Here is a 25,985-nt window from a genome sequence, read left to right as displayed (position 1 = left end):
TTCTCACAAGCCCCATCAAGTCCTTTTCCGGACAGTTCCCCACTGGCGATTTATTACTTTGTGGCTTCTCAGTTGAACCTGGCCAAGCTGTCCTAGTCATCGCTACCCTGTGTCCAAATGCAGCATGACAGGAAGTGACTGGGCCAGGTCCCACGGGTGTTGTGCTCAGTCCTGGCCCTGCACTCACCTGTCTCAACTGGATTAGAGGTTGCAGGTGGGGTCAGGCCACTGGGAGGAGGTAACATGTCAAAGGAAGAAGTAGAGGACCCAGGGCCCCCAAAATAGAGCTCCAGCTCCCTTCCCAGCCCTCCCGGTGGTCCGCAGCCTTGCCTCCGAGTGCCCATCAGGTTGAGCCGAGTGGGGTGCTAGGTTCTGTAGCCTTGCTTTCCCTTGTGACTTCTGCTCTCAGCTTTGTCATCATCCAAGGAAAGGCCCTCAGTCATGCTGATGTAGGAGCTGAGGGCCTCCCGGAGCCCCTCGCTGAGGAGGGACGCCTCCCCTGGAGCAGAGGCCTCGGAGAACAGGAAGGAGCTGTGGAGGGAAGGGGAGAGCATTGTATCAAGCTGCCGCCTCCCTGTACTACTCACCACATAAAACGCACGGGCTTCAAAACCTACAGCTGCTGCTGAAACATCAACCCCCCAGCATGACTTGGCCTCCGACTGTGGTACCCTGGTCTGCCCCACCTCCTATCTGGTTCGCTTAGTGCCTAGACCTGCCTGGTGTCCACACCAGCTTTTTCCTCCTCTGAGGTCATGTCCTCCAAACCTGCTAAGCCTGGTCTGGGTGTCAGGAGTTTCGCCAATGCTCACTGGCTCCTAGGTGTCCCTGAAGGGGACCGGCCCATTCTGGGTTTTCAAAGGAAGCTCTTTTTAACTCTCCTTTGTTCCCACTTCTTGTTCCAAGGCCCTGTCCCCTCCCCACCCCCATTACCTATCCAGCTCTTTCCAGTTGAGTGGCGGCGTCTGCACAGTCACAGGTGGGGGTATGGCCTTGCCAGGAATTGAGCCAGCCTTCCACAGGGCACAGGGCTCATTCAGGAGGCAACAGATGTCATCCGCCAGCTCTGAGGAAGACACGTGGGGCTTTGACACTGCAGGTGCCAGCCCTGCATTCCTTCCCAACACCCACCCTCAACTTGATAGCTTTCCACATTTGGGGACATGGTCACAAAAATTGGTAACAAGACTGGTGAGCCCCAAGCTGTTGGTCTCATGGAGCTGAGATGTGGTTAAAGGGCATAACTGTGTTAGGCTCTGGGAGGCCTTGTTCACTGTGTGGCTTTGGGCGAGTAAGGCTTCCCGAACTCTGGTTTCTGGGTAGAAAAGTGCTTTGGGAAGAAGGAAGCTACTGGGTGTTCAATCTCTCCTAATAGTGGTATCTACTCCTGCACGAACTCGAGTGGGTCTTTCCACCCCTGACCCCGTGCCCTGGAGACTGCATGCTCCTTGACTGGCACTTGAAAATGCTGCCATCTCAGAAAAGAATCCTCCAGCAGCAGCTCTGGCGAGAAGGGTACCTGCTGGGGGCTTCTGAGTCAGAAGCAGAGATTTGGGAAAACGGGTGGTGGGGTAGGGGGAGAGGGGGGCTCATATAGGAGCTCTGGGCGGTTCTGCCAGTGCATGGGTTGAACACTGGGCTCAGCCTGCATTTTTATTTTCTAGCAGGTAAAGTATCCGCTGTTCCACCCATGGGAAGAGCCATACCAGAGTAATGATCCACCAGCGCCTGGAGTGAGGGGAAGGTGAGGCTTGGGGAGATGTACAGCCAGCCGTTGTCAAGGCGCTGGATCCTGTAGTGTTTGATCCGGTCCCAGGACGTGGGGCGGCTAAGTCGGATTGACAAAGAGTAACAGCCTGAGAAGGAAATAGTTCAGGGGTAACAGTGAGGCCACACTGGGGGACACAGCTCCACCCAAGTTGGGAAAAGAAAAAGATGATATATGGCCCCAGAAAGTGGTCAGATGAAGGACGAAGACGTGTGCTCTTGGGTGTAAATAAGGCATTCACATCAAGGGGAAGTCCAAGGCCTGGCACAGTGCAGCAAATCTGGGTTGGCTGATAATAGGACTTGGGTGGCAGAAGTGGACGTGAATGTGTGTCGAAAGCCTTTGGCCAGGACCTTGAGAAGCAGGAACTCTTACCCTGCCGGCAAAGGATAAACTAGTACAACTCGCTTTGGAAAAGATTTGACCAGTGTGGCATTCACGAATGAGTCAACTGAACATGAACATACTGTAAGTAGCTCCTTAACAGAGAACCAGAGCAAGAGTACTCAGAAGCATTGTTTTAAAAGCCCAAGTCTGCAAGCAGCCCGCATGCCCTAAATAGGATGTAATTCTCTACCACAGGAAAACTAACCATTATACACAAGCACACACAAATCTTAAAAATAATGAGGAGAAACGGCAAGTCACATTCAACAGGATTCTATTTAAATAAAGTTCGCAGAGGGCCAGGACGGCACTATGGATTGCATAAGGCAGAGCCACGAAGAGCAACCGAAAGCGCAACACTGAAGCGGGCAGGGTTGGTTCTAAGGGGAATGTCCCGGCACTGTCTCATGTAAGCTGCTGAGCAGGAGTGTGGATACTGGTTTTATTATTAAACTGTGCATCTATTGTACATGCAAAAATCCTGATGATGGCTTTTGGGTTTTAAAAATCAACTTCCTTGAGATACAATTTACATATATTCAACTCACATTTTAAGTACACAGTTTGATAGGTTTCAACAAGATTTTTAACTTTCAAAAATTTTAAAGTCAGGAGAAGACCTGGGTAGAAGAACAAAGAACATAGCTGAAAAATTAAAAATGCAAAAGAGTTTTAAAAATTTCACACATGGAGAGCAATTGCTTTGAGAATGATTGGGGCAGGGAATGTGTGGATGTACTTTATACAATTGATGTTTGTATATGTATGGGTTGTGTTAAGAGTTGTATGAGCCCCTAATAAAATGTAAAAAAAGAAAAGAAAAAAAAAGATTAGGGCAAAGAATGTACAGATGTGCTTTATACAATTGATGTATGTATATGTATAGATTGAGATAAGAGTTGTATGAGCCCCTAATAAAATGTTTAAAAAAAATTCACACAAAGAAATACAAAACAAGTTAGCACTTGCTCAAAGTCAAATGGGAAGCAGATGGTGAGTGAAGTAATAATAACACTAGTAATATTCACATTTTGATTGGGCTTCAAAAAGTTCCTGGGAAAATGGATTTTATGACAAATATGCCTAATACTTAATCATATTACCAGCAACATTATGTTATAATGTTACGGCCATTGTCACTTTTCCTTCATTCAGTGCTTACTATAAATACCTTAAATGGGCAGTCTCATTTAATTCTCACAGTCACCTGCCCCCTTCATGATACAGGTGAGGAACAAGGAAGAAGAGACAAGGCCCACCCCAAGAACCCCACCAGATGGCAGGCATGACTTTCCCGCACCACAGAGAATGCTGATCAAGCTTAATACAAAGCAGCTCTCTGGTGCCTATAATAAACACACTGTTCAAAGCAGGTTAAAAATGAACAGGGAGGAGAGAGATTGGTCCAGCAAAAGCCTTCATCAAAACCCAAGCTGTCGCTGCCCGGGTCCACTGGGACGCACAGGGACCCCGTGGTGCGGAGCAGACCGGGTTCTCAGCTGCAGCCTAAGGGAGCAGAGCCACGGTGTGCTTCCCCTGAGCGCCGGGTGGGTTTGAACCACTGGTCTTTCCATGAGCAGCCCAGTCAGCACCAAGCCACCGCACCACAGGAAAGCTAATAACGGAGCATAATTCAAGGCCAAGAGTATCATCAACAATAAACCCCAAGCCGCCACCATTGAATTTGTTCCAACTCAGCGACCCAATAAAGAGGTCATCTACGTGACTAGTTGGTTGTGGTCCGGGCGCAACTCGCGGCCACCCTCTGCACACAGCGCGTCAGTCACCCTGCCCGCCATTCGCACGCCCGAGTGCGTGGGTAGACGGCCTCGCCGTTCTCCCACAGACCTGCTGGGGGTTTGAACCGCTCACCCCCCGTTAGCAGCCCAGCGCCTACCGGACAGCTGTCTCAGAGAGGGATAGTTCACGACGACCAAAGGGTCCACACGTCAGGACAACAAAATAACCCTTATTTTGTATGCACCCAATGAAGCAGAATTGACGGGAGAAACGGATAAACCCATCTTTAGAATGAGAGATTTCAACACTCTCAGCAATTGACGGGACAGAACACCATCAGGAACGTCAGAGGTGAACCATACCCTCCGCCATTTGATCTGATTGACCGAACCCAGAACCCAGCAAAGAGAATGCCCTTGCGAGGACACACGGAACACTGAAGACCCACTCCGAACGGAAAGGATTGCACTGGTTTCTGAAGGGTCTGATCCTGAGGGTGCGGTTTGGGCCCAGGAGGCTGCACTTTGAACATATTCCCTGGGGATCCTCGCACACTGGAGTCTGAGAGCTACCGTTCTCCGATGTCACGCAGCCTCTAGACCAGGGGTCCTCAAACTTTTTAAACAGGGGGCCAGTTCACTGTCCCTCAGACCCATTGGAGGGCCAGACTATAGTTTAAAAAAACTATGAACATAAAAAAATAAAAAAACATAAAAATAAAAATTTAAAAAAACTATGAACAAATTCCTATGCACACTGCACATATCTTATTTTGAAGTAAAAAAACAAATGGGGCAAAAACACCCGGCGGACCCAGTAACTGTCCTCGGCGGGCCACATGTGGCTCACGGGCCATAGTTTGAGGAGCCTGCTCTAGACCGACCAGTGGTTCTCAACCTTCCTCATGCCGCGACCCTTTCATACAGTTCCTCATGTGGTGAGCCCCCAACCATAACACTATTTTCGTTGCTACTTCATCATTATCATTTTGCTCCTGTGATGAATCAGGTGACCCCTGTGAAAGGGTCGTTCAACCCCCGGGTTGAGAACCGCTGCTCTAGACACTAGAGCCTAGAACAAAACTGTTCACTTAAAAACAAACCAAAACTCACAAACCACAGTATGGGATTTCATGATGCAGGACTCACATACTTAGAACTAAGCGAGTTTCACAAAGCTAGATTTACCCAGCCTGACGGGCGCGCTCTGAGATCTCCATTCCTACACCAACCTCTCCTGCGGGCTGCCCGCCAGGGAGCACCTCCCACCGTTAAACCAGAAACGGCATGGGCTCCAGGCTGCAGCTGTTCTTGAAGCTCACCCAGTTACGGACGCGACGGGCTGTTCTTGAAGTGCGGGGTTTCAGCATCACCTTAGACTTATTAAAAATGCAAAGTCATAAAAGGAAAATAAGCTGATTCCAGAAACCCAAGTGGAAGGTGAATTTTGAGAATGATGAGGGCAACAAATGTATAAGGGTGCTTTACTCAATTGATGAATTATGGAATGTGATAAGAGTTGTATGAGCCCCAGTAAAATGATTTATTAAAAAAATGCAAAGTCTTAGCCCTTCTCCCCACACCCCCAAACAGAAGCACTGTGGGTGGGGCCCAGACATCTGTAAGAGCCAGCAGTGCAAGGGACTCTTGGGTGTAGGGTCCCTATAGGAGTTAGAACCAACTGGACAGGCTGGGTTTTGATCTGGGGGCAAATGATTCTGATGCATACTCAGGGAGGAGACCCACTGGGCTGCATGCATGGATGTCTAGACCCATACCTGGGTCATGACCTGCCCTTTGGCAAATTCTGGCCCCAAGGAAGCCCCAGACAGAGACTGGAAGTGGGGTGCAGGAAAAAATTCATTTTCCCGGAGAATGGGGGAAATTGTCTCGTTCCTTTTGAGACAAGGCGGGCGACATTCTCATCTAGTCCTCAGTGTTTGCTAGAGGGACACCTGTTGTCTAGTCGAACCTCCACCCCAGGAACTGGGCCGTCAAGGAGCCTTTCAGCTTCGGTTCGCTCTCGGACTGTGCGCCTCCAGAGATGGGGGCCGAGGGTCATCGGCTCCTGGCTCCCTTGGACCTGCGCAGGGAGAGCAACTGACCACCAAACACTTCCTGTGGCTTTGTAAGCTCCTGGGGCCTCAGGGCCCAGCTGGCCTGCAGCTCCCCTGCCTCAGCCAGCACCCTACTGTGGTTTCCTGTTTGCAGCTACTATGCTGGGGCCAGCCCCGACCCGACCCAACGTGTGTGTGTGTGAGACAGAGAGAGAGAGAGAGAGAGAGAGAGAGAGAGAGAGAGAGAGAGAGAGAGAGAGAGAGAGAGAGAGAGAGAGCAAGCCAGCACAGGACCCTAGGGCAGGCACCAGGGGACCCAGTCTCCCAATACCTTCTCCCTGTGTTTGCAAGTTTACCATTGTTGCCCCACCAGGGCAGTTTTCAGATGTCTTGAGTGACCTGAGCTGGTCACTTACTAACTGTGTGTCCTCAGACAGCAGTTTCTCCCAGGCCTCAGTCTCCTCATTGACAAAATGGAAGTGCAGTCCCCACAGGGGTGTTTTGACCTAAAGGAACTGACTAGCTCCCTGTTGGCGAAGTCAGTTACCAGTTGGGTTGATAACCACAAGGTCAGCAGTTTGAAACCACCAGCCACTTTGCAGGGGGACGATGAGGCTTTTCTACTCTATCCTACAGGGTCGCTGTGAGTCAGCGTCAACTTGATGGCAATGAGGTGGGGTTCGGGGGGTTGCTTTTAAAGGACCTAATACAGGCATAGGCAGTGCGGCTCCTTCCACATCCTTGCTGAGCCTGCTTTTAATGGGCTAGCAGCCCGGGGGTGGAGAGATGGCCATCCAAGTCAGGATCAGCCTCCTATTTTGTTTGCAAAGGCCCTGCACCTGGAGAAGTGCCAGGTGACATGCATCGGCCTCACTCTTGGAGCCCAGTTCTCCACCTGTACAGAAGAGAGGAATATCCAAGAGGCGGCTTTCTGGCTCTGTCTGTGACCCAAAGCACAGCGCCTCTGTCAACACCCCCAACACCCCCTGCAGCCCCCCAAATTGACCCTGATGTTGTGTTTTGGGAATGAAGGAATCACTGCTGGTCAGAAAGAAACTCAGTGAGGATGTGACCATATTCTGGTACAAGTTCCAACTGCTAAAGTGTTGACTGAGCCTGGATCCCGACTCTGTCATACAGTCAGGTGTAGATTTGCAGGTTACTGCATTGCTGGTGGGCTCTGCAGGACAGCAAGGTAACAAGCGAGAGCCAGGTGCCCCAATCCTTCACATTTGGCCTCCTCCTCTGACACCCCCCCCCAAGTCTTATCAGAGCTGGTTCTTGGCAGCTGAGGTACAAGCCCTGCCATCAGTGAAAATTTCACGCTGTGCTTCCCAATGGATGCGCAGGGGTCACCAGGCTCTGGTGGCTGAGGACCATGCCGGCCTCACACCACGAGCCCAAATCCTGGCCCCTCCTGTCAGTGGGTGTGTCTCTGCTCTCGGAGACTTTCCCCCACAGGGAGGGCTTGACAAGTGTTTGCTGGAGGAAGAACCATTGAATGTACACTAAGGACCATGGAGGGGCCCTCCTATGCCAAGCAGGGCTGCAAGGAGGGCTCAGCAGCACCCAACGCCACACGGCCCGAGGGAAAGCTCCTGGGCACCAAAGGGTGCGGGCAAGGCTCACCGTGACAAAGTGGGACGTCCTGAGCAGGAATGCCTTCACATCCACTGTTCATGGCTCAAACCTCCCCACTCGGAGCTCATTATGGTTCCCACCATCCCCTTTGTCTCAGAGCACGTGGTCCATAGAAGCCACCTTGAGAGTCACTTCTGTTGGCCTCTCATTCCCCACAGCACACACCCAGGCTCAGCCAGCCCTGACTGAGGTACCTGCCACTGCCCTGGCGGGGAACATGCACCCGAAGCTGCCCTTCAAGGCCCTGCCTCCCTCTCCAAGCTCTCCTGGGCTCCAGGGGCACTTGCGGTCCCCTCCTCCATGCAGCCTTCCCTGTTTGCCCTTGGCACTGCCATGCCGTCTGCCAGGACCTGTTCCTGCCTCCCCACAGCCTAGGAGTGCGGGCCTGCCTGCCCTCCTACAGCAATGGAGAGGCTACCCAGGGAGGTAGCTGCAAAGGGAGGGGCATGGGCGACATTCACCCACCTCGTCGGCTCTGGCTTTCCCTGACGAGGAAGGCTCCCCCGGGGTTCCCGGGCAGCAGCAGCAGCTCTTCGGCTTTCTCCCGGCTCAAGCCCTCGTACAGCCATCTGGGAGAAGCAGGATAGTGGGGTGGGGTCAGCCTGGATGACCTCTCACTTCTAGTCACAGCGATAACGACTGCCTTGGGGACTCTGGGGGCCCCTGCAGCAATGCTGTCCTGGGACCTGGAGTCAGGCCTAGCTCTCTCTGCCTGGATTTTCATTCCCAAATGTCCAGGGAAGCTGGGTGATCCCAGGCTCCCGTCCTTCCTGGGCCACACTCCCCAGCTGCCCCATTCTGTCTACAGCCTGGAGAATTGCCCCTCCTGCTTCTGGCCCTTTCCTGTTCTCCACCCTACAGAGTCCACACCACAGGACACTGCCAAAAGCCGCCACCTCTGATTCCCCTCGCAGCTGGGCAAAAAGGAGGGCGCTGTGAAAGGGACAGGCAGGGCCTAGCGCAGGAACTCACCCGTGGGAGACTTTGGCTGCGTGGGTGCTGGGGATGATGTACTCTTTGCCTGAGACTTCTGACAGCACTGTCCACCAGTCTCCATTCCTGGAGAATGAAAGAAGGTGGGGTGGGGGGACCCTCTCAGAAGGACCCTCAGAGCTCCCTCCTGGCCTGGCTCACACAAGGCCTTCTCCACCACCGCTTCTCCCGGCAGGGGCTCACACTGCTGAAATCCCACCACTCGGAGCACTTGTGAGTTTGGCAAAAAAAGCCAGGCCCTTTGTCCCTCTGAGGGAGCAGCCCTTCTCTCAGCCTCCACCCTGTCTCCCACAAGCTCATCTCCAGGGATCCAGAGGGAGGGAGGAGGGCACCCCACCCAGTGCCCCCAAAAGGACTTACTCAGAGACAATGGTCAATGGCTCCCCCAGCCTCAGCGACAGCTCTGCCGGCAATCCCACTGGGAAAGCACCCAGGGCCACGGCTGTGACCTTGCTCCTTTCTGGAGGGAGGACAAACAGTCAACCTGAGGGCCAGCCTCTTGCCAGACTCGAGGCTTAGTGGATCTGTTAGGCCACAGGCACCGAAGGAGAAGGTGCTGCCTGCACCCCGAGAGCAACTCAAGACCCTGGAGCCTACCCTGCTGGGCTCTGCAGAGTCTGAGGGTGCCCAGATGGCTCTTGGGCTCACCTCAAGAAGAGGTGTGGCCAGAGGAGGGAGCTCCTGGCCAAGATCCCCTTTTGTAGACCTCTCTCTACAGAAGTCGTTGACAAGGGTTGTGCAGCTGACAGCTCTAAGCAGTAAGCGCGGCAGCACCCTTGCCTGAGCCACACACACTGTCTGTCTGCTCTGGGCTGAGCCTGGCCCAGTGGGCTGGAGTGACACCCTTTCTCAGCTCTGACTTCTGGAGGCCTGAGGGAGTGGGCACTGGGAAGTCTAGCTGCGAAGAGTGGGAAGGGGAAGGTTTGTGGCTGGGACCTGCAGTTCAAGTCACATGGGTACCTTGAGGCAGACGGGAGGAGCTTTGAACACTGAACCTAGGAGTGTGGGGAAAGGCAAGAAAGGAGCTGGGGGGGGGGGTGCGGTTGCTGCTGAAAATGATCTTCCCTTAGTACCAGAACCCCTGCAGGGGGATTCTGCCTTTCCTGGCGGGTTCTTGGTTTCCTGGTGGAGACTACAGGCCCCATCTCTCCCCACAAACACAGGCCCTGTCCCCTGGAGTGCCGTGCCCACAGGCAGACCGGCTCTCCCACACTGAAGCTCTCCCATGACCTTTGCCTAGAGCAGCGGTTCTCAACCTGTGGGTTGAGACCCCTTTGAGGGTCGAACAACCCTTTCACAGGGGTCACCCGATTCATCACAGTAGCAAAAGGACAGTGAGGAAGTAGCAAGAAAGATAATGTTATGGTTGGGGGTCACCACCACATGAGGAACTGTATGAAAGGATTGTGGCATGAGGAAGGTTGAGAACCACTGGCCTAGAGACTCTACCTGAGAAGGGCTGTCACTCCCAGGCCCTCTGAGAGTCAGGTCTTCTTGGCCTGAAAGCCTGCCAACCCTAGACTGCTGGAAGACACCTCACCAAACCCTAGTCCAGGGGTCCTCAAACATTTTAAACAGGGGGCCAGTTCACTGTCCCTCAGACCCGTTGGAGGGCCGGACTACAGTTTAAAAATAAAAGCACAACTATGAACAAATTCCTATGCACACTGCACATATCTTATTTTGAAGTAGAAAAATGGGGCAAAAACACCCAGCAGGCCGGATAAATGTCCTCAGTGGGCCGCCACATGTGGCCCGCGGGCCATAGTTTGAGGACCCCCTGCTCCAGTCCTCTGAGATGGGGACACTCCTTATCCTATTTCTGAAAAGCCTTTGTAACAAAGGGAGAGAGACTTGTTTATACAGGAAAACATTAAGGTTGGGAAACCAGTGAAGGGTCACGAGACAGGTTTATATGCCCGCAAACACGCCTCTCTGCCAGGCCTCTGCGATGCCCTCTTGATGGAGCTGGGGCCCCACGAGCTGGTGTGGGGGAGCAGGCATGGAGACAAGACCTGCTTTGTAGGGGAAGACTCGGAGGTTGGCGCAGGTGGGGTGGGATGTGGGGGGGGAGGAAGGCTGGCTTGGTCCTTCCGGCTCAGGGCTGCAATGAGAAGAGGGAGACTGAGTCTGGTGATGCCAGCCTCCTCCACACCCTCCATCCAGGTCCTGCATGGGGACCCTGCAGCGACCTCAATCTGGAGCTACTCAGAGCCCAGGGCTCTCTGCAGCACAGGGCCTGGCTGACCCAAGGACCTGTCTGATGTTTGAGTCTGTAATGCCAAGAACCACAGCAATGCACATAAATCGGGGAAGCTCATGCTCCGACCAGGCGGCTGGGAGGGTCTGTCCGCTCGTGGAAAGCCCGCAGCTTGCACCCGCTGGGGGCCAGACCCCGAGCTGCAGATAAACCAACATCAAATCAAAGTCACTGTCGACAACTAAATTCCAACCCACAGAGACCCGAGGGACCTGTCCCTGGGGGTCTCTGAAGCTGTCAATTCTGACAGGAGTAGAAAGCCTCTTCTTCACACAGGAGGGTGGCTGGTGGGTTCTCGAATTGGTCTCCCTCCCTGCCCTGCGGGCACCCCTTCTCAGCAGGAAACCCCTTCTTCTGGGAAGCCTTACCCGACCAGGCCTCTCACCACACACCGTCCGCTTTTCTAAAAATACACCACCACCCAAACGGAACACAGTTGTAAGGGCTAATTGGTGTAGCGCCCGTCTCCTGGTGGTTTCTGAGGGCAAGGATAGTGCCTGTCTTGTCCACTGTTGTGTCCCCAGGTCCTGCCACAGAGCTGGCACATGGTAAGCCAGCAGCCTCAGGAGATTTCAAAGGCATGGCTGGGGGACAAATGACTGACATGCTCCTCAGCAGGCTGGAGTGGCCATGCCTCAGAGCAGCCTGGGGCCACTGCTCCGGGCTCAGGTCAGAGGAAATGGAGGTGAAGGTCTGTGTGGTTTCCAGGTCTCTTCCTGTGGGGCCTCCTCAGCCTGGCTCTCTATGCAGATAGGCGGCTCAAAGGAGACCGCTGTCGCCTCAGCAGGACTCCTGTGGGCGCAGGACGCTGATGCCAGCGAGGCCCCTAGCGAGCAAGGCTGGTTCTGGGGGATGGCTATTGATGATCGGGCAGATGAGGGTCCCTGCCACTGAAGGGGAGTCTTCAGACTGGAGCCAGCTGCTGCCCAAACCCAGATAGACTGGGTTCTTCAGTCTCCTGCTCAGGAATTACCCGCCTCCTCCTCCTAGAGCTGAGTGGCTTCAGGCCCCAAACTAGGGAGGTTTGAGAGAGGATCGGGTGCCATTGGGGGAACACAAATTTGATATCAGGTATTTGATATGCCAGGATATTTGGAGTGTGCTGTTGTACTAAAAGCTGGGACTTTCTTAGGAAATTGTCCTTAGAGGTTCAGCATGTGCATGGTAGATGTCCCTTGTGCTCCAGTTAAGGAAGTTCTATTTCTTTAAAAAAAATACATCATCACGATCTGCAACTGTAAATTAGCTCCGTGCTTATGTTTCAGGTCATCGAGTTTGTATTTAGCAATTCAAACTACTTATCCACCCTTCCAGTAGTCAACCCTTCACCCACTCCTCCCCCTCCCTGGGCGCTAGCTCCCACTTCCCTATCTTCCCTCCCTCCTCTGGATTCTGCTCCAAGGATTTCGCTGCACTTCTTCGGGGGAGGGGAGACTCTTTGGAGCATCAATGACCAAACAACACTTTCTGCGAGCATGGAAGTGTTCTAGATTTCTGTGCTGTCCCATGCCACAGGTACCAGCCGGGCACCGAAGACCTGCATTCAACTTCATCTTAACTGATTGAAATGTACTGGCCACCGTAAGGGGCAGTGCGGGTTTGGAAAGTCACAGGGGTCCAGAGTTGCCAGATCAGTCTCTGGACAAACGAGTTTAAGGGGAGGGAAGGCCTCCCTCCCCCCGCCTCACTGGGTACCCCTCACACTCCTCACACTCTCACGGTGTCTATTTTATCCAGTTGTTCGGTGTTCTCCCTGCTGAACTCTAAATGACACAAGAGCAGTCTGGACCCAGGACCGGGACCCAGCAGGATCTCTCAGGACTAGATGCAGTGGTAGAGGCACCCACCAAGGACCCCCATCCTGGAGGTGCCTGGGAAAGGACTGGTAGCCCTGTGCCCCCATGGCCTACCTGCTTGCATGGGTTGATGTCCTTGGCCTTGGGCTGAGGGGCTTGAGCTTGGATGTATCAGCTGTTTTCCTCTGCTGGGAAGACTTCCCATCGCTTGTCAGCAGAGCCCTTAGCAGCACATCTCCGAGAAGAGAAGCCCTGAAAGATGTCGCAGTGGGGCCAGGGCCTGGGCTCTGGACCCCGCCCTCCCCAGCCAGCCCTGCTGATTGGCTGCCCATCAGGACCAGGCCCCTGGGCTCTTCAACCAGATTTTGGACACTTCCTGCAAACTGGACCCTAGTTATTCACAGCCCCGCCCCTCTCCCGCCCATCTCCTCTTTCCTGTGTTGCGGCCATCCTCAATTCCTTGCTCATGTGCCACCTCCTCTTCTCACTGACCGGAATATCCTTTCCTCCCTGTGGCCCAGGCTGGATCCCATCTCAGGAGCGTTCACGAACCACACCCTGGCTTTTCCATTGCCCACTAGGAACCCACCCGCTCCCTGACCAGGAGCCACATTTTGCCACTGAGCTGCCCGTATACCTGATCAGAGGTAGGTGAGGGGGCATGTACAGGAGCTTGGGAGCCGGTGTGACAAGCCAGCCGGCACTGAACCCACTGGTGTTCATGTTTCTGGGGCAGAGGACAATTACCGAGAAGCTGTACGACACAGTGATGACTTGTTGAACTTTGAGACCACGTTGGCTCTCTGCCTCCAGTGCCTCATCCCCCCAACATGTGGGCCAGGCAGATAAGGCCTGTGAAAGCCTGGTTAGGGACCACTTTTCCTTTATCTTGTCCTGAATGTCACTTCACCAGAAGCTGGTCTGGGAGCGTCCCCGGGCCCTCCCCTCTCCTGGTGCCCTGTTGTATTCCTTCCGAGTTTTCATCGCTCATTGATTAGAGTTGATTATTGCTCATTGATTAGAGTCACCATTCTGTAGCTCAGTGAGGGCGGGGCCTCTCGTTTGCTGGTTCCCTCAGCATTTCTTGAGGCGCAGACTCATTTTTCCGTCGATAGAAGGTATTCATTGCACATTAACTGAGGAATGAGGGATTCAGAGCTCTTTGGACAGATAACTTTGGAATAATCTGAACTCCCTGGTTTCTAGGCCGCTGCGGATTTTAAAAACTCAAGCACTACATTCAATGGGTGGGATTTGGGCCGTCATTTGGACCCCGTGCGAAGGGGAGTTGCGTTGCTTTTGTCCCTTTGGAGATGTAATAAAAGCTCTCCTTCACCGACCGACCGGAAATGGGGAGGGTTTTTGGGGGGTGTGGTGTGAGAGCTGAATTTGTCTTCAGGAGGTTTTATTCTTTCCAGCAGCACTGAGGTTCCTTTCAGCTCGTAGTCACCCAGCCCCTGAGCGGTGCCAGGACCAATGCCAAGGGCAAGGGGCCCGGGAGGCTGGGTGCTGCCCTGGAGGAGCCTATGGAAAGGCACGGGGTGGTTTTCTCCTCTTTGAATCCTTCACTGTGTGGGGACGGCGTCGTGTCTGGGCCTGGGAGGCAGTGCTGCCTTAGAGGCTGGAACACTGTCCGTCTGTCCCCTAGTGCCATGTCCTCAGCATGGCAGTGACCCGAGCCTGCTCCCGGAGGGATCAGGACTCCTGGGTCTAGGTGCTCCGTAGCACACACTGGCCTCTTCACTCAAGGCTCTGACAGTCCCTTCGCCGCTCAGGCTCCAGCCACCCGAGCCCACAGTGGATAAGAGGGTGCTGCTGTCTCCCGAGGGTCTATTCCTCCCCTGCTGGGGCTCCCCAGTGCCAGGCCAGGTTGTCAAGATTCCTGCTGCCCTCCCAGCTTGTCCCCTCCCTTTGGGTTGGAGCTGTAGGCAGCAAGCTTCACTTTGCAGATAGGAGTGCAGACAAGCGAGTGGGGGAAGATCTGGCCTGGGCCTCAACCAAGCTTGAGCTGTCTGACCTCCGGGAAAGCAGGGAACCTACCGAGTCTCCCTCCCTTGCTGATACCAAGCCCACAGGGCTGTGTGGAGTGTCAAAGCCGCCCGCGGACGGTGCTCAGTAAAGGTTAGTTTCCTTTCCCCTCCCTCACGTCACCAACACAGTCACCACAGTCATCAACTGCAATAAACCCACTGCAGGTGGAGTTGGGGGATGGGCCCCCCGGACTGAGGAAGTGGGGAGAGTGCACCACCTGTGTATTTCCGCCCCCCCCCCCACCCCCGTGTCTCCTTGCCTCCCCTCAACCAACCAGTCCATTTACCTGGTCTGGCCAGGGCCAGGAAAATCCCTGGGCATACAATGGTGGGAAGACCTGGGAGGTGAAAAATCACAAACATTTGAGTACCTTCCCATGAGCCTGCTAGGTAGTGTCTAGGGCAGGGGTCCTCAGACTTTTAAAACAGGGGGCTACTTCACTTTCCCTCAGGCCTGTTGGAGGGCTGGACTATAGTTTTTTTTTTTTAAACTATGAACAAATTCCTATGCACACTGCACATATCTTATTTTGAAGTAAAAAACCCAAACGGGGCAAAAACACTGGGTGGGTCAGATAAATGTCCTCGGTGGGCCGGGGCTGTAGTCTGAGGACCCCTGGTAGGGGGCCCAGCCCCGTGGTGGCTCTCAGCTGCCACCCAAAAGGTTGGAGGTTCTACGTGGTTCTACGTCGTGAGCGGGTCCACAAGCGGGGAAAATAGACGGTTGTCCGCTCCTGTAAAGACAGCCACCGAGCAAGGCTCTGAGCCTGTTCTTCTGGCGGCTCTGAGTCAGAATTGTCCTGAGGGTCCCCAACAGTGAGTGCGTGACAGGTAGCTGAGAGCAGCATGCTGGCCCGCGTGGCGTTTCAGGTTGTCTCACTTGATCTTTGTAAAGAGTTTTACAAGAGACCCGGCAGGGTGTGCGTCCCGTTTCAAGGCCCGGAGAGGACAGGAATGGCAGGCTCATTTGCCCCGCAGCTGGTCAGTGAGAGTGGGGACGGCAATCCCTTTCTTGAGGAAGCTCAGAAGATAGTTTTCGGTGACCAGGAACAGAGCAATGAATGGGGACTGACAGAAAGTGGACCTTTTGACCAATTGCAACCCCTTGTGAGCAGAATTGCAGAGTGCAGAGCCACCATGAAAGATGTCCGCAGAGATGACACCTGGCTGCTGTTTAGAGGACTGTGGCCATGGTTACACAAGAAGCTGGTAACCAAGATGGGACCAAAGCAGACATGGAGACAAGGAGGAGGGAAGGCTGAATTCTCTAGGAGGCCGTCAAGGGTAGAGGGAAGAGGCTTGGCACCTTTGGGGACCCCAGGAAGCCCAGCCCAGTCACCTCCTCTTCTTCTTGAGCTCGTTCCTCACTATAAAGCCCACCCTGTCCTTCAGTCTACCCCCCAGCCTCTAAAGGGGTCTCCTTCCTCACCTATGGAGACCATCAGAAAACAAGGTCAGATATACTTACTGACTTCTCGTCATCAGAGGTTTGGGCAGGGGGCTCCGATGAGACGCAGACCTTGGCTGGACAGCCCAGGACTTGGTGGGCACCCGTCTTGAAGTCTGCCAATGTCCTTAGTCCGAAGAGCCCAGAGAGAGGCTTCAGGGAGAGGCCCCAGGTCTTGGTTTGGGTTGCTCAGCATCCACCTGAAGTCAGTAGTTTGTGCACCCTTGGCATAAGACAGGTGCTTCTGAGGAATCACCAGACCGGACGGTCTTCCCAAGCAGAACGGGGCCAGGGAAGAAGGCCCAGGACTCTCAGAGTTGTTACAGGAGCTCCCAGTGCAGGGTTCTTGGAGCTCCCAGCTCACAGCTGCAGGCTCTGTGGTTCTCACAACCACCCATTTCCTCTGATGGCGTCACAGGCCTCGAGGAGCCACCTTCCCCAAGTTCCTGTCTCTCGGGGAGAAGCTGCTGCCTTGTCATGATCCTGGAGCCAGCAGTGTTTCTCTGGCTTTGAGGTTTGCTCTCATCCAAGCAACATCGAGCCAGGGTAGAATGGAACACAGAGTGTGAGCAAGGTTTCCCATATTTCCTAACAATCACCTGAGGGAGGAGTCCTGTAATCCTCTCACTTCTTCTTTTTCATGTTCATTTATCCTTTTAATTATTTATTTTTCAAAAATTGTTTATTATTTTCCCCCAAACCTTTTTATTGGGAATTATTACAGATATCCTATCAATCCCTAGTTCAATCCCATCAAGCAACACTGCACAGTTACTACCACAGGCAGTCTCAAAACATTCTCTTTCTTCTTGACCTCCTCGATATTACCTTGACTTCCCCACTTCTCACACCTTCTGAACTCAAGTCTCCAAAGGAGCCTAGGAATCTAAATTTTCAGCACGCCAAGAGATTCCTGATTGGCCAGTTTGGGAAGCACTGCCTGAGAGGGATGCTTGTCAGCTTTTAACATTTCTAAGACTCACTCTAGACTCTGGTTAAAATGTAGATGTCTATTCAATACCCTTGAGGTGAGGTTTAATCGAGTGGCATACCAAGCCTTCTGGTCTGAGGACCAAACTTGTACGTAGCAAGAGTTGGATAACAGTGGTCCCTAGCTCAGCAACCTCAGCATCCCCTGAGAATGTGTCAGATAAGTCTCCAAATCTACTGAATCTGGGGTAGGCCCAGCAACACTTTCACAGGTCCTCCAGGCAACTGTGCTGCATGCACACGGATGTGGGTCACTACTCTGGGGTGCAGAGCCCAGGTGGCACAGCGCGTAAGCTGATGCTACCTGAAAGGTCAGTCCAGTGGCTTAAACCCACCAGTCTGCTTCAGTAAAGATAACAGCCTTGGAAAACCAGTGGAACAGTTCGTTCTACTCGGTCCTTTACGGTGGACGTGTTAAGACTCTACTTACCGGTAATGAATATTCTAGGATACAGAATCTGTCTCTGATTGCTTCCCTTTCCGGGACATTTCAATGTATAGCATCACACCCGTTTGCAGCCTTCCCTTGAGGTGCTTAGGCCTCCTGCAGACAGATGCTCTACACCCCTGCTTTGAAAGGGCTCCTGACTCTAGGCCAGCAGTCCTCAACCTGTGGGTCGTGACCTTTCACAGGGGTCGCCTAAGACCACCAGAAAACACATATTTCTGATGGTCTTAGGAACCGAGACACTGCTTCTTTATCTGTCTCCAGGCAGGTCTGCCCACATGCAGATACGCCCACAGACGAGTCCCCGGCGTGAAGACTGTGACCCATGCTACACCCTGCTTTCAAGACAAAATTTCATTGATTTGTCATTAGAAGTAAATATTTCACAATATATAATTACACATTGTTTTTGTGATTAATCACGATGCTTTCAATATATTCAATTTGTAACAATGAAAATACATCCTGCCTATCAGATATTTATATAATAGTAGCAAACTTACAGTTATGAAGTAGCAACGAAAATAATATGATTGGGGGGTCACCACCACATGAGGAACTGTATTAAAGGATCAGCATTGGGAAGGTGGAGAACCACTGGTCTAGGCTGAACTCTGACTTCCCAGTGAGAGCTCCCTCTAGCTCAGGTTCTCAACATTTTTTTTTTTTTTTTTTTGCTGCTGTTGTTTGTTAAATGGTCAATTTTGTCCCTATCTTATTTTGACGTTTGATTCTTTCAACTTTCATTATTATTATTTCTTTAAAGTTCTTGTTCTGAGTTCAGTGAAGGTGACAGACCAGATCATGTTTTACCTTCAATGATTCCTGTAGCTTGCCTCAACGCATTCATTACAGTCCCACCGATGCGCCCTCACTTGGTCCTATGGCCACCCCATGTTTCCTGTGTCCGTTTCTCACGTGTCCTTGAGTAAATGCTGCCCTTTGATCTAAATGGAGGATTATTCTAGCACAGTGGTAAATTCAGTTCCAGAGCTGCAGGGTGACTCTCATGAGGGAGGGGGAAGGTGGGAGGGAGGGGAAAAAAAGAGGACCTGATGTAAAGGTCTTTTTTTTTTTTTAAACATTTTATTAGGGACTCATACAACTCTTATCACAATCCATACATATACATACATCAATTATGTAGGCACATCTGTACATTCCCTGCCCTAATCATTTTCAAAGCATTTGCTCTCCACTTAAGCCCTTTGCATCAAGTCCTTTGTTTTCCCCTCCCTCCCCGCTCCCCCCTCTCTCATGAGCCCTTTATAATTTATTGATTATTATTTTGTCATATCCTGTCCTATCCGGCATCTCCCTTCACCCCCTTCTCTGTTGTCTGTCCCCCAGGGAGGAGGTCACATGTAGATCCCTGTAATCGGTTCCCCCTTTCCAACCCACTCTCCCTCCACTCTCCCAGCATCGCCCCTCACACCCCTGGTCCTGAAGGTTTCATCCACCCTGGATTCCCTGTGCCTCCAGCTCCCATATGCACCAGTGTACAACCTCTGCTCTATCCAGTCTTGCAAGGTAGGATTCAGATCATGGTAGGGGGTGAGGGTGGGGAGGAAACATTTAGGAACTAGAGGAAAGCTGCATTCTTCATCTGTGCTACATCGCACCCTGACTGGAGAGCAAATGCTTTGAAAATGATGAGGGCAAAGAATGTACAGATGTGCTTTATACAATTGATGTATGTATGGATTGTGATAAGAGTTGTATGAGTCCCTAATAAAATGTTTTTAAAAAAAGAAAAGAAACAAGGTCTGCTTCAGTCTTCAGACTGTGCCGTGATTGTGGTCCCTCAGATTCTGGGTGGTCCTTCTTGGTGGCCATGAACCAATGTGGCTCCTGCAAATAGAGTCCTGCTGTACTTAAACACTACACACTGGGATTCGAAGACTTACTAACAAAAAGGGAGCAGCTCATAACTAATTTTATATTCATGTATGTTGAAAGAATAATATTTAGGATGTTGCTGCTGTTGCCTGCAGCCAGTAGGCCCCAAGTTCAGAGTGACAGCTTATACACTGGGATCAGATCCTTGTGGTCCATAGGGTTACTCTGGCTAATTTTGGGAAGATACTTTCTTTTCTCTCAATCTGGAAGCGCCACTAAAACTTGTTCAGCATAGCAGCCAGCAAGGCTCCAGACTGGTGGTGGCTGCACATGAGGTACCTTGGCAGGGTAGCCAATTGTGGACTCTGACATAGAACATGGAATTTCTACCAGTGGGTGAAATAAAATACATAATTTAACAATCTGTTTATCTTACTTATTAAAAAATGTCACCATTAGAAAATTAGAGAGTGCAGATGTGTCTTACAAATACTCCTTAAACCAGAGAGACAATCATATCTGTCATAGTGTGCAGGCAACACTAGATCTGAGAGAAATGAAGGTTGCAGGCTACAGCAGGAGGCCAGGAAATGGCCAAGGCAAGAAAGGATTAAGCTTGTCATTTCCCAATAAAGGAGGGCTTAATGAGATGATGGTCAGGACTAGTAGCTGATGATAGTACTATTTTACTGAGCTACAGTTATGCTCAAGGGAAACACTTTAGCCAGTTAGTGATACAAATGGTTAATTAGCTCAGCTGTTAGCTGAAACTTTGTACCAATGGAAAGGTTGGAAGTCCACATCCTCCAATAGGCACCCCTGAATAAATACCTGATGATGTGCTTCTGATAAATCCAGTTACTGAAAACCCTAGGAGCACAGTTCTAGTCACAGATGGAGTCACCGTGAGTTAACTTGACAACTGATTATTGTTCTGGAGCTAAAGATCATACAACAGAATTGGAGAAACACTTATTATTAATATCCTGTGATATGCAGATGGCACAACCTTGTTTGCAGAAAGCAAGAACTTGAAACACTTGCTGATGAAGATCAATGTAGAGGAAACAAAAACTGTCACAAATGTGTGAGATTAACGAGAACCAGCTCTCTCACAAACTATACAGGGATTCAAGAAGTCACAATTGAGAAAAATATAAAAGATAACAAAGTTGAGGTATAGGGGGGCACAGGAGTAGAGCTACTTACTTCATGGCCCAGAACTTTATTCAAAGCAGGCTTATATACAGTTCTTGTCATGTATCCTGCATTCTGTGACAAGTCCTCAAAGGGTTTTTTTAAAAATCATTTTATTGGGGGCTCATACAACTTTTATCACAGTCCATACATCCATCGTGTCAAGCACATTTGTACATTCGTTGCCCTCAACATTCTCAAAATATTTACTCTCCACTTAAGCCTTTGGTATCAGCTCAATTTTCCCCTTCCTCCCTGCTCCCCTCCCTCATGAACCCTTGATAATTTATAAATTATTATTATTTTGTCATGTCTTAACACTGTCCGATGTCTCCCTCCCTTCACCCACTTTTCTGTTGTCCATCCCCCAGGGTGGAGGTTATATGTAGATCCTTATAATTGGTTTCCCCTTTCTACCCCACCTTCCCGCCACCCTCCGGTATCACCACAGGTCCTGAAGGGATCATCTGTCTTAGATTCCCTGTGCTTCCAGTTCCTATCTGTACCAGTGTACATCCTCTGGTCTAACCAGATTTGTAAGGTAGAATTGGGCTCATGATAGTGGGGGAGGGGGGGAAGGAAGTTATATGTTTCATTGTTGCTACACAGCACCTTGGCTGGCTCATCTCCTCCCTGTGACCCTTCTGTAAGGGAATGTTCTGTTACCTACAGATGGGCTTTGAGTCCCCAATCTGCACTCCCCCTCATTTACAATCCCTTTGATACCTGTGGTCACACAGGCTGGTGTGCTTCTTCCATGTGGGCCTTGTTGCTTCTCAGCTAGATGGCCGCTTGTTTACCATCAAACCTTTAAGACCCCAGATGCTGTATCTTTTGATAGCTGGGCACCATCAGCTTTCTTCACCACGTTTGCTTATGCACTCGCTTTGTCTTCAGTGATTGTGTCGGGAAGGTGTGCATAATTGAATGCTAATTAATAGAACAAAATGTTCTTACATCGAGGAAGTACTTGAGTGGAGGCCCAATGTCCATCTGCTGCCTTAATACTAGACCTATAAATATATGCATGTAGACCTATTTCCCTATCATCATATATAAATATATTTACATATGTATTTAGACCTCTATAAATCTGTCTCCTAGTTCTTTCCTCTATTTCCTTTTACCTTCCTCTTGCCCACTATCATGCTCAGCCTTCATTTGGGTTTCAGTAATTTCTCTTGGTTACAATGCCCTTGATCAAGCCATATCAGGCCCCTCACACTCTCCTCACCACTAATTTTGGATCACTTGTTGTTCCCTAGTCCCTGGGTTAGTCTACACCACTTAATTTCCCCCACTTTTCCCTCTCCCATGTCCCACCCAAACCGTCGGTCCCGATGTTTTCTCCTCCAGATTGTTCATCCAGCCTATCTTATCTAGACAGACCTGCAGAGATAATAGTATGTACACAAAAAAAGAGCAAAACAAAGCAACAAAAGGAAACACGATGACAACAAAAAACGACCAATAAATAAATAAATAAAACCACCTGTAAATAGTTCAAGGTCTGTTTGCTGACCTCTAGGAGTGTCCTCCAGTCAAGTCTGATGGGGTGCCATACTCTGGTCCCAAAGTCTATCCTTTGCACTACCTCTGGACCTCCCTGCTCTGCTCCCCCTCACGCCTTTAGTGTTTTGCCTCGGTGTGGTGGGGTCAGACCGGGCCAATCCCAACACTGAGTTTCCAGTGTTGTCCCCTGTAAGGCATGGGTCAGCAAAGGAAAGTGTGTCTCACAGTGGGACCAGCCATATGGTCCACTCTGTGTATTGGCTGTTCTGAGCGGGGATATCGTCCTCCAGGCTTGGTGGGCCAGGATGCGCTCCACTCTTTTCATCCCCCTTCATTTACTCCCACGTGCTCTGATCAGACATGTCCCTCTCCCCAAGCTGCAGCTTCAGTGCTGTCCTCTAAAGTAAATTCTTCTGGTGGAAGGGTCACACAAAGGTTTTGTTGACAATTTCTTTGAAGGCAAACAAGCAATACTATTTCAGTCAATACTATTACTATTACAATAGCAACACTATTTCAGTCCAGACTATAGTCTGGAAGAGAAGATAAAGCAAAAACTGGAGTGTAAAACTGAACACCTGCAGAATGCCATGTTTCAGCAGTTTCCCAGGGAACAGGAGAGAAAGCATTTATCTTAGTTGAAGGTCATTTCAGCATCTCAGTTCCCTGGATTGAGCTGTCAGTTTTTTCCCATGGGTCTTGCTAAACTGTGGAATATGGCAAGTCTTGTCTTACTGGGGGAAGGAAATGAGGTTCAAATTGTCCCAGTATGCACTCTGTTACTCGGAAGCCCAGGACAGCATTCTGCTCCAGGTTCTCTGCGTTCAGAGAATTAGCACCAATATCTTTGCCTTTAGAGACTTCACCATGTATTCCTTTTCCAGAGTTCATCTCAAAACAATTTGCTCCCACACAAATGGACCAATAGACAACATCATGATAAATGAGGAAAAGCCTAAAGTTGTCAAGGATTTTATTTTACTTGGACACACAATCGTTGTTCATTGAAACCCCAGTCGATATGTCCAATCCATATTTCACTGGGCAAATCTGCTTCACAAGACCTCTGTAAAGTGTTAAGGAAGGAAGATATTACTTTGAGGACTAACGTGCATCTGATTCAAGCCATGGTGCTTTCATTTGCTTCAAATGGATGTGAAAATTGGACATCGATCAAGACCACAGATTTGCAAGAGGTTTGTCAATTCTTTCAAAGAATCAACATCTTGTTTTCACGATTCTTTGTTTTTCTGTTACATTCATTTCTGCCCCAATCTTTATGATTTCCTTCAGCTGGCTGTTGTCTTATATTGTTGCTCTTTCTCTTAATTGTTGGAAATGTTGGGTGTTGGTTTTGAATCTTTCTTCCTTTTTGTACACTGAGTGCTGTGTATAGATTGCTATAAACTGTCCTCTGAACATTGTGCCTTCTGTGTCCCAAGGCTTTCGGTATATTGTGCTCATTCTCATTTGATGTAAAGAATTTTTAACTTCATATTTTATTTCTTCTATTACCCAGTCATTTCAAAGCAGGGTGTTATTTAATCTGTGTATTTATCTTTTCCCCTTTATCTTGTTTTTAAAAAATGTTTTTGTTGCATTGTGATCTGAGGAGATGCTTGGTATGGGGGGTACCCCCCAAAAAACATAATTGCAAAGAGCAGAGCGGAGCTCTTGTAGTATGCATTTTCCCCACTAGGTGAGCATAGAGCAACTCCTGAGTTAGTGCACCCAGTGGCATCACCTAGTTCTCTCTGGTCAGAGTGAATTTTTTTCATAAAAGCAGTTTCACTCAAGCCTTGATTTTTGTGATGGCCAATTTAAGAGAACAGTGCCACAGAAACTGTTGTGATGTTGAACACAGCTTACAAGGAGAGTGCTATAGGGAAAACTCAAGTGTATGAGTGGTTTTCTCAGTTTAAAAAAGGTGAAATGTTGATTGACCACAGACCTCATTCTAGATGTTCATCAAATTTCCTAATGGACGAAAATCGATGTATCTGTTCATGCAGTTATCTCGGTGCTGCTAGTTTTTGGCAAAAAAAATGGCATACCTCTCTTGCCCCACACATCTGACTCACCCGATCTGACTCCATGCAACTTCTCTGTTTCCATGAATGCAGAGAGGCACGAAAAGACAGCGATTTGATGACGTGGAAGAGATGAAGAAAATGAGGGAGGAGCTGTCAGCCATCCAAACCGATGTTTAAAAAAATGTTTCCAAGAATGGAATCACAGATTTGACAAATGTATTAAGTGTAATTGAGAGTACTTTGAAGGTGTTAAGGTTTTGTTAAAAAAAATAAATGCATTTTTTGGGGGGGATGTTTGTTTTTTGTGATACCCCCTCATATTATCTTAATGTTTTAAATTTTATTAAAGCTTGATTTGTGGTCTAACACAGTCTATTTTGGAGAATGTTGCATGAATGCTGCCCCCAAAATAGATACTGTGCTGTTGTTGGGGGAATTCAACATATCTGTCTATGAAGCCATGCTGGTTGGTTGTGTTGTTTTATTTCTTCTGTGTTTTTGTTAAGCTTTTTCCCATATTTATTATGCCCTTCCTTGTCTCACTCCAAATTTGCATTCAAGTCTATTTCATCAGAAATTAATATTGCCACATCTGCTCTTTCGATTGCCATTAGTTTGATATTCCCCCGCCTCCTTTAATTTCTCAGTCTATTTTTGTCTTTGTGCCTAAGGTGTGTCTTTTGTAGACAGATATTGATGGGTCCTACTTTCTTATCCATTGAACTACTTTCTATCTCTATACTGGTGCACTTGATCCATTTGTATTCAGGGTAACTATTGGTGGATATACATCTGTTATCATTTTACTGTGTGTGTCTGGTGTTGTTGGTTTCTTTTTTGATGAGGTTTATTATTTTCTCTGTGGTCACCTTGTATTTGATTTTCTTCCCAAGTTGAAAACAGTCTATACTATTTGAAATGTACTTGACTCACTTTTCATCTGAAAGTTCAATAACTATGCAATTCCCTCTAATTTTTTATCTGGAAGCATCCTAATTCCATCATCATACTTGAGGTACACCTTGCTGAAAGTGAAGAACACCTGAAACGTTGCTGATGAAGATTAAGGACTACAGCCTTTAGTATGGGTTACAACTTAGTGTGAAGAAAACCTAAGTCCTCACAACTGAACCATAGATAACATCATGGTAAACAGTAAAGATTGAAGTTATCCAGAATTTTGACTTGCTTGGATTAACAATCAGTGCTCATAGAAGCAATCATCAAAAGATCAAACGACACACTGCAATAGGTATTGATGCTGCACAAGACCTCTGTTAGTGTTTAAAAGTAAGGAGGTTACTTTGAGAACTAAGGTGTGCCTGACCCAAGCCATGTTTTTGTTTTCTTTTTCAATCGCTTTATCTGCATGTGAAAGTTGGACATTCAATATGGAAGCCCAAATAAGAAATTATTTATTTGGTTGTGGTGCTGGCAAAGAATATGGAAAGTGCCATGGGCTGCCAAAAGAACAAAAATATCTGTCTTGGAAGAAGTACAATCAGAATGCTCTTTAGTAGCAAGAATGGTGAGACTTTATCTCGCGTACTTTTGACATGTTGTCAAGAGTCTCCAGAGAAGGACATCATGCTTGGTAAAGTGGAGGGACAGCAACAAAGAGGAAGGCCCTCGAGGAGATAATTGACAGTGGCTGCAACAACAGGTTCAAACGTAAGAATAATTGTGAGGATGGTACAGGACAGGGTGGTGTTTCGCTGTCACCGAGTCGGAACCTACACTATGGCACCTAACAACAAGGTACAATTTGGGTGGGTATGTGATACAGTGTTATGAGTGCCATCTCCTTGCTTTCTTACCTGTATGAGAAATCAGAGCTGATTCTTAATG

At 49.6% G+C, this 25,985-nt stretch overlaps 1 protein-coding gene across 2 annotated transcripts; it reads right to left on the bottom strand.

The window, feature by feature from the left end:
• Nucleotides 1–365: 365 nt before the first annotated feature.
• On the bottom strand, nucleotides 366–12,846 carry SLA2 (Src like adaptor 2). Of its 2 annotated transcripts, XM_075563672.1 has the most exons (7): nucleotides 12,756–12,846; nucleotides 8,946–9,045; nucleotides 8,565–8,651; nucleotides 8,058–8,161; nucleotides 1,707–1,856; nucleotides 934–1,066; nucleotides 366–531 (listed from the first exon to the last, which is right to left on the bottom strand). In XM_075563672.1, the coding sequence occupies exons 1-7, from the start codon at nucleotides 12,844–12,846 to the stop codon at nucleotides 366–368; spliced, it is 831 nt and encodes a 276-aa protein (XP_075419787.1). The 2 variants fall into 2 exon arrangements, with proteins under 2 accessions (XP_075419787.1, XP_075419788.1); XM_075563673.1 differs by lacking the exon at nucleotides 366–531 and having other exon boundaries at nucleotides 934–1,031.
• Between the last annotated feature and the right edge of the window lie 13,139 nt (nucleotides 12,847–25,985).

The sequence above is a fragment of the Tenrec ecaudatus genome, chromosome 12 (assembly GCF_050624435.1).
Source record: "Tenrec ecaudatus isolate mTenEca1 chromosome 12, mTenEca1.hap1, whole genome shotgun sequence".
Classification (NCBI taxonomy): domain Eukaryota; kingdom Metazoa; phylum Chordata; class Mammalia; order Afrosoricida; family Tenrecidae; genus Tenrec; species Tenrec ecaudatus.
Note: the sequence above shows the minus strand (reverse complement) of the source record. Positions and strands in the feature narration are given on the sequence as shown.

Excerpts from the sequence above, each read along its gene's own strand:
- SLA2 (XM_075563672.1), bottom strand. The coding sequence starts at position 12,846 with ATGGGAAGTCTTCCCAGCAGAGGAAAACAGCTGATACATCCAAGCTCA. Across the intron at positions 1,067-1,706 it reads GCTGGTGGATCATTACTCTG|AGCTGGCGGATGACATCTGT; the intron begins GTATGGCTCTTC and ends TGTCTTCCTCAG. Across the intron at positions 532-933 it reads AACTGGAAAGAGCTGGATAG|CTCCTTCCTGTTCTCCGAGG; the intron begins GTAATGGGGGTG and ends TTCCCTCCACAG.